This window comes from Otolemur garnettii, unplaced genomic scaffold (genome assembly GCF_000181295.1).
Source record: "Otolemur garnettii isolate 467f Iridium unplaced genomic scaffold, OtoGar3 scaffold00087, whole genome shotgun sequence".
NCBI classification, from domain to species: domain Eukaryota; kingdom Metazoa; phylum Chordata; class Mammalia; order Primates; family Galagidae; genus Otolemur; species Otolemur garnettii.
This window is the reverse complement of record NW_003852482.1, coordinates 7,424,056-7,432,759: the sequence shown is the minus strand read 5'-3', so window position 1 is coordinate 7,432,759 and position 8,704 is coordinate 7,424,056. Positions and strand designations below refer to the sequence as shown.

The 8,704-nt window shown below is 40.7% G+C and overlaps 1 protein-coding gene across 1 annotated transcript in view; it reads right to left on the bottom strand.

Moving 5' to 3' along the window:
• Nucleotides 1-8,704, bottom strand: part of FNBP1 (formin binding protein 1) — a 125,501-nt gene that overhangs the window by 12,236 nt on the left and 104,561 nt on the right. The window contains exons 11-12 of the mRNA XM_012808209.2: nucleotides 3,671-3,685; nucleotides 3,505-3,521 (exon numbers count right to left, since the gene is read on the bottom strand). Of these exons, the coding sequence (XP_012663663.1) occupies nucleotides 3,505-3,521; nucleotides 3,671-3,685 (32 nt within the window). The remainder of the gene's footprint in view (nucleotides 1-3,504; nucleotides 3,522-3,670; nucleotides 3,686-8,704) is intronic.

Genomic DNA, 8,704 nt, shown 5'->3' with positions numbered 1-8,704 from the left:
GATTGGCTTGGGGCTGGGTAGAAAGAAGGGACCCAGTTAATGTAATTCCAGAATCAAGCTGAATTTGCCAAGTAGCTTACACGGGGGCTTGTGACTGAGTTCCTAGGCTGATTATCTCAAAATGCCAGGCTGCTGTGCTGGGAAGTGTGTGATTCAGCAAACAGTTGGCCACAGAGACCATGTAAAGACCTTTCTGCTCATCTTCTTAAAGACTCACCTCTGAGACATTCTGATTGGAGGCCTTCACCCTCCAGTGTGTGTAGGGATAGGTGTGGGGAGATAGGATTTGAGTGAAACCAGAATGAAAGAGTCTATTTTTTTTTCTTTTTGTGACAGTGTCTTACTCTGTTACTAGGCTAGAGTGCTGTGGTCTCAGCCTAGCTCACGGCAACTTTGGTCTCCTGTCTCAGCCTCCCAAGTAGCCAGGACTACAGGTGCCCACCACAATGCCCACCTAGATTTTCTATTTTTGGTTTAAGCAGGGTCTCGCTCTTGCTCAGGCTGGTCTTGGACTCCTGAGCTCAAGCGATCCTCCCACTTCGCCTTTCGGAAGTGCTAGGATTATAGGTGTGAGCTGCTGTGCCCAGTCAAAGAGCCTACTTCTAATACCAAATGAAGGAAGATTAATTTGACTTAAACTAATTGGAATCAAAACTAATCCATAATATAAAAATATGTAAAATGTTTCTTTTCCATATACAATGGAAAAGTGACAATATTTAAAACCTGAGCTATTACAGCAGCTTTTCAATTTAATTCAATCATTTCAAAAGGAAATAGTTTGTGCTCACATTAAATTTTCTTAAAAGAGACCAGCACTGTGCTATTAAGATGTACATATATGGGTTTATAAAATAATAACTTGCCCACCGTCCTGGTTATGGCCTCCTGTTATATGTTGGGTGGCTAAGCAGGCCTCTGGAAACAGAACTTCTCTCTCCGACCTTCCCTTGCCTGTCTTTCACCTGCTCGAGGCAGAGTGCTAATCTGCTTGTGGGTCATGAGACCCTCATTCCAGAGAGGGTCCTGCCCTGTATGTGGGAAAAGGAAGGCGGCCCCGGAGGCCAAGAAGAATCTGAACAGATAGGCCGTGCTGGTTTCCCACCCTGTCTGACCACTTTTCAACACATTTGTCCCTGCTTCAGCCTTGCCTGTCCAGTGAAGTCTCCATAAAAGGCCCTCGAGGACAGGGTCCTCGGAGCTTCTGGACACTGAACACGGGGAGCTTCCCCGAGGGTGGCACCCAGGGAGGGTGCAGACGCTCAGCACCCCGTCTCCACACCTCACCCTACTCAGCTCCCCATCTGTATCCCCTGTAATATCCTTTCTAATAAACTGGTAAACACAGGTGAGGTTTCCCTAAGTTCTACGAGCCGCTCAAACCCAAAGAGGGGGCTGTGGGAACCCCAACTTAGAGCTGGTTTCTGAGGAGTTCTGGAGGCCTGGACGGAAGAAGAAGGTGGTTTTGTGGGAAGGAGCCCTCAACCCGTGGGATGGACACTATCTCCCGGGAGATGGCGTCAGAACCAAACTGAATCAGAGGACACCAGCTGTGGCTTGGTGCGTGGGGGAAAGTCACAGAGATCTCTGAGTTGACTGTTGCTATGGTGTGAGAGCTGAGGAAAAGTGATTTCAGTTTTTTCCCAATAAGCATGTTTTCTAGAATAGAGATGTGGCTAGTGCAACGGTGGAAGTGACTTTTTAAAATGTATTTAATTTTAATTAATTAACATTAAGTAGCCACCTGTGGTAAGTGGCTGCCATGCTGGATGGCACAGCTCTGCCCTGTGTGCAGGTGTACAGTTTACCCTGGATACGAACAGGTGCCAAGAAGTCTGTAAGAGACACGCACTGTACTGATGACTTCAAACAAACAAACAAAAAACATAAAACAAACAAAAAACCGAAGCGACTGGCTATCCCAAGTGGGACTGGTATGGAGAGTGGATCCTATGCATATGTGGGTGTTTTAGATGGCGGGAGCTCTGTAAGATGGTCTTGTTTTACATGCTAATAAGATAAAACACTTGCTCATAGGCAGCTTCCCCCAAATAGCACAAGCCCTGCCTGAAAATATTACCTCTCATCGCCAGCACCCAACGAAAGAAATGCAGACAGCTGGGAAAGACTCCTGGTCAACTGATCCAATGTCTCCCTGATTCAGCTAAGTGCCTAGACCTCTTTCCCTCTTATAGAGACCTCAATTCAAGACTGTCTCAGGATTTTATTTCACAGGCTAAGAAATGTTTAATAAAAAAAAATTAATGAATAAATAAAAAATAAAAAAATAAATGTTTACTAAAATGTTCTTTTACTTTTGGGTTGGGTCAGGTTGAAAAAAATTGTGTGTATTCATGTATGTACACACACTCACACACATAAATGTATACACAAGGGCTCGGCGCCCCTAGCTCAGTGGTTATGCCGCCAGCAACATACACTAAGGCTGGCGGGTTCGAATCTGGCTCGGGCCAACTAAACAACAATGACAACTGCAACAGAAAATAGCCGGGTGTTGTGGAGGGCGCCTGTAGTCCCAGCTACTCGGGAGACTGAGGCAAAAGAATTGCTTAAGGCCAAGAGTTTGAGTTTGCTGTGAGCCGTGATGCTACAGCACTCTACTGAGGGTGACATAGTGAGACTCTCTCAATAAATAAATGTACACATAAAAATCACCATAAAATACTATCCTAGGAGATCAACAGCAGTGTATATGGTGCTGATCTCCCTCGTGGTTGAACTGTCACAGCTCATGATTGGCCATCATTTTACAACATTCTCAGGTGTGGCCTTTGAGACGACTATACACACTGCTACGGGTGATGTTAAGTTTCTTTTAACAGGTTTAATGCTTGGTTTGTCTACTAGCGCTACATAATTAAGTAGAAACAACACAAAACACTAAGTAAATAATTCTAAAAAGGCTTAGGAAGCTCTTTTTACTCTCCTCGGAGTCATCCTGTGGTCTCCTGAATCAGCTGTGTGCAGGGTGCCAATGTATCGATGTAGTACCTGAAAGATACCACATTTTCCTGTGCTCATGGGTGGCCCTAAATCTCAGGTTCCCAGAGTTTTTCATCTACTTCCATGTCTCCCAGGGAGGAACATTTTTCAACTATTAAATTTATTTTTATTAAAAATGTTCCAATAACTATCTCTTTCAGATTTAATATTTATGATTATAAATCAGCGGTTCTCAACCTGTGGGTCGCAACCCCTTTGTAACAATGAAAATACATCCTGCATACAGATATTTACGATTCGTAACAGTAGCAAAATAAGTAGCAATGAAAATAATTTTACGGTTGGGGGGGTCACCACAACATGAGGAACTGTATTAAAGGGTTGAGGCATTAGGGAGGTTGAGAACCACGACTACAGACAGTTCATTAACATTTGCCATCTGCTTTAGGCCTCAATAATAAAGAAAGCCCAATCGTGAGTTAAGCGTTAATTTTCTTAGCAACTTGGAAAGATTGAGATCACCTCTATTAGATTCCAGACCTTTGTATTTCAAAGGTCTAATAAAGAAACACCAACAGAAGCCCACATAAGAGAAACACAAATTAACAGTTAACTTAGAAGATAAAGTACGCAGGGCACAACATCCACAAAACAGACACCAAACACCTGATCAGACTCAGGACATGCAAGGAATAATTGTGCTTACCAGCTTGAGAGAAAGCTTCATGTAAAAATTGAAGAGGTAATGGTAAAAAAGAGAGAGAGGAAGAGAGAGAGAGAGAGGAAGGGGGGAAAAAAAACAACACATCAGAATAAGAGGAACTCAGTCAATTCCACCATATTAAAATAACACATAAATTCACCTGGTTGATTTATGAAGACGACTTGTAGCAGATCTGTGCAAAAGTTTACAAGCAGGGCTGGTCCCTAATGAAATCTTTCTTAGGCTGCCCCACTGCCAGAGCAAAGACCAGGCAGAAGAAGAGAGTTTCTGCTACAGGTCTGTGTCGGTCACCTCGGCCTGGAGGGGAACTGAAGTCAGCCTGTAGCTGGTGATGTATTAATGCCGATAACTGACAAATGTAATCACACAGCCTCGTTCATCAAATTCCCCATGGGAAGTTTTATGCAGATTAAAAAGAGTCTAAATACCAATACCAATTATTTCCATGACATACATGCTGTAATATTTTTATCTTAAGGGACTCTAATAAATCAAACATTGACATTTCTTTCCTTCCTTCCTTCCCTTCCTCCCTTCCTTTCTTTCTTTTTTTTGAAACAAAGTCTCACTCTGTTGCCCAGGCTAGAGTACCGTGGCATCAGCCTAGCTCACAGCAACCTCAAACTCCTAGGTTCAAGTGATTCTCTTGTCTCAGCCTCCCAAGTAGCTGGGACTACTGGTGCTCACCATGACACCCAGCTAGTTTTTCTATTTTTAGTAGAGATGGGATCTTGCTCTTGCTCAAGCTGGTCTTGAACTGAGCTCAAGCAATCCTCCCACCTTGGCCTTCCAGAGTGCTAGGTGGCCAGGTGTGCCACTGCACTTGGCTTTAAGATCTAATTGTTAAGATTGACTCAATAGTTGATACGTCTTTGTAAATTGAGAATACCTTTTTTTAAAAACTGACCTGATGAGGAAGGAAAGAAGCAATGAGACAATTTTTTTTTTTTTTAGGGAGTGGGGATGTATAAATGTCACATTCCTGGTTTCTTTCCTGTGGGCAGTCTGTAACTGCGTAAGCCCTCCCGTGAACTTTAGCATAGATTATTCAACGCAATTTGAGTTTGTCATACATATAGACAACACTTATGGTGCAGCGCAGAAAACTTTCCAAATATCTTTCCTACGAAGCGCGCTAACATGTACAAACATTTCTCACACATTATTGCCAAACATTGCAAATTCAAAGAACCAACATTTCAACTAGGTATATACTATTTGCTCTTTATTTGGCTACTTTTGTTACTTGAAGCTATATAGTCTTGCTCAAGCGTTCCAAACACAGAATTCTAACATCAAAGTATTGTATGGGAAGATTACCACTGCATAATTAAAACATCTCATTAGGATTGGATATAAATCCCAACAGAAATAGGAAATCCTGAATTCTCAGACAAATCCAGTTTTCTGAAGTGGACAGTGGTAGCTTGTCTACAAGAAGCACGGGATGGGGAATTCTCTATTAACAGTTATAAACTGGTTTCCAGTCTTAAGCTGTAAGCTAGCCAATTAGATCACTTAAAACTAGAAAGCTACTTATTGGCTGAAAGAATAATTTTGCAGATTTCATTAAGTGCATTGCTAGACACCTGAAGAATTAAAAAAGCTGTCAGTTTCAGGCGACAATCAAAAAGCCTTGGGAGCCACAGGCGTCAATAACACATGCGGGGACACAGAGCTGGTGGGTCCATGTGTTATTGGACAGTCACAGGTACTAACCTCAAGTACAAAGAAGGGGGACGGTGAAAATCAATACGGAGGCGTACGTGGTAGACACCCAAGTAAAATTGTGTTACTACTCCATGAACTTGCTCGAATTTCATTGATATATATATATTTTTGGTTTTCAAAGCTTTATGGCATAACCCCCTTATGGATCCACTCGTTACAAACACGGACCCATCTCTGTGGATAACTGTGCCATGCAACTGCCGTCTGTAAGAGCGTCATTCTTCTGCGACCATGTTCCGCAGCTGCGCTTCATGGGGGCGGATTCTACTATAAAATCGCACCAATGACAATTCAAATGGCAGTTACAAGCCGGTAAAGGATTTTACCAGAACTAGAACAAAAAGAGGAGGAAAAAAAAAACCCAAATCAAAAACAACAAGCTCAGCTCACGGCTGTTATTACGAAGTATAATTATGATTAGGAAGTTTTTCGTTCCTTATTTTATGCAAGTTTTTCAGCTGAAGTAGCCTAGGGTTGAATTTATGCATTTATGCTTTTTCCCTGGTGTCCAGTTCTGTTATGTAAGCATAACAGAGTGTAGGAGGGTCCCCAGTCTTGGTGCTCTGAATGGGGTTAGTGGCTGCGCCGTGACTGCGTGACCTGGCCGTCACAGGTGAACTTACAACATAGTCCCTAGCCTCAAAGGCATACGTGGGTTTCCCTATTGTCCTCTTCATGAGTTCTTTGTGAAAACAGAAAGATTGAGTCTGCCAATAACCAGCAAGAGAACAAGATAACATAAATAAAGTTAAAGTAAGCACAAGACTTTAACATCTGACAAACAATTGGTAAGGATTTTCAAAATCTTTTTGATCAACTTTGATGGTACTTTTCCATACAATTAAAATATGGGTGGGAGGGGTGGTCCATATTTTAGATAGAGAAGTCTTTGACACAGGCCAGAAAATGAAATCTTAATTTAAGACAATAAAATTACATTTTGGAGGTTGAAAATTGGGAACATACCATCTAGTTTCATTTTCCTTTGACTTACGTAAATAAGTCATAAACTGTTGTGAAATAATAGTGCTCTTTAAAGGCTTTCAGCAAAACAATTTTCTTACAAATGTCAACAGCTTACGACAAAAAATATTTCACCTTGTTTAATTATAGTAGAACCTCTTTAAGGTGACCACCCAAGGGACCGTAGCAAACTGGTCAACGTAAGGAAATAGGCCTATTGTATGATACGTACATGTGGTGCATGTCCAGTCTATGAAAATTAGGTCAGCTTAAGGAGGTGGTCAGTGGAAGGAGGTGGTCAACTATGGAGGTTCTACTGTATTTAGAAACAAAGTCAGTCATGCTGAGAAATATTTGTACAGGATTTATATACTGTGATAACAGAAACAAATTATTGAAATATGAATCCCAAAATTACAAAACATAAAAAGTTAAAAGGTACAGACTTGTTATTCTCCTAGGAACTTCTCTAACTAAATTATCTTTGGCATAATGGTCTTTTAAAATATATATTGTTTATTTGCCTCCACTTCCTGGTAATGATTTATAATACTCTTAAGTTAGAAAACAGAATGAATTAAATGATAGCAAGGGTTGTATCGTTTTGGTCATGGAGCCTGTAAACCATGAACCTTCTGGGTTGAGACTGCTTCAAAGTCAAATCTATTCCCCAAACTATAGATTTGTTCTTTCAACTTTTTTCTTTCTTTTGCTTTTTACAGAAGTTCTTAAAGCAATTTTATTATATATTGGTTGAACTTCCTAGAGGAAGGAACAGCAAACCTGACCCCAAGTATGACCAGAAATGAAGGAAGCAAAAATATTTTTCTATTTCTTTACTAATGCTTCTAGCTGGTGTATGTGTGTGATTTGCCCTCGGGAAAACATACTCACCATTTAGGAAATTTTACTTAATAAAGATTTGCTGAGCACAGATTTGAGGAATAGGAAATGAAATTCATATCGCTGATTATGGTAAAAAAAAAAAAAAAAAAGGATCTTCTTTAAATCATCAAAATAACCAGTGTCCCATTTCATGGTTTTTTTTTTAGTGTTACATTTTTTTCAAACCATCTTTTTCTTATTGATTACTGAATTCTTTGATCTTTTCCTAAACATTTCAAGAATATCATGAAACAGAGATTCAGAAACCATTTGCAACCAACATGCTGCGTGATGTTGAGAGCAGACTGGGATAGGCACATAAACAAAAGCTAAACAACCCCCGACATTCAACACCGCTCACCACGAGAGTCCAAAAGACAGATGCAGAGGTGTTTATCGTAAATACAATAGGTGAGTGCTTTGTAAAGGTGCTGGAAGCGGCAGGGATGGGTTATCTGATTATTCTTAATATAAAACTGATAGTCTTATCAAAAACACGTTTATCGTATGTCAGAGATTCTTTGATGAACAGTGAGTGGAGTCCTAAAAGCCGTCATAATCGAGAGAAGATACTGCAGCTTCCCAGCAAGTCCTGACAATAGAGGTCAGCACGATCCATCAGCCACTGGGAGGCTGGACTCCGCCTTCTAACAATGCCTGTCTCCACATCTTTAGGAAAGTAAATTTCTAATTCTTAACTGGATATGCTGGGTAGCCTTAAAACAAGGTGATTTCACCAACTGTATTCTTCGCATAAAACTTTGAGACTCTTATTAAAGGAACTCTGCATATAAAGAAATGGTTTGTCCCTTATTTTACAGGTAGCAATCGAGTCACCCATTATATACTGATATTCTTTTTTATACAAATTACTTGTTGTGGACTCAGAGAAATAATATGATTGTCAGGTTAACAAGGACTACCACTATTCTACTGGTAACTAGCTATCGATTCTAAACCTGACAAGGACACCTCCAGTGGAATTAAGAGGGTATGGTTTATAAGACAGTTTAGAATCCCTTCCAATGGACCAGCTGACGCTCAAAAAGAAAAAATAAAACTTGAGAATTTTTCATTCAGAACCATCGTGGGGCTTGCATCCAATTCTGGCTTTAGGGGTAACTTAACTAGGAGGCACCGCTTGTTTAGAAGTAACCCAACTGTAGGTTGGCTGTGGATCCTACTAAAGGAAGAGATAAAAGTCATGTTTGTAAGAGAAAGCATTCCACTACGCTGTGTTACAACTCCCACGGGACAGGACTTAGAACAAAAACCAAAAGAACCTTTCTGGATATGCTATGCACGAAAGACCTCTTTGCTCCTGATTGCAAACAGCATTATCATTGTAAGAGGGAGTTTGGAGAGGCTTAGGCCACACTGATCATTTAGATTGATTCAGAAGCTACAAATTACTGCAATCTTTTTCTTTTTTTTTTT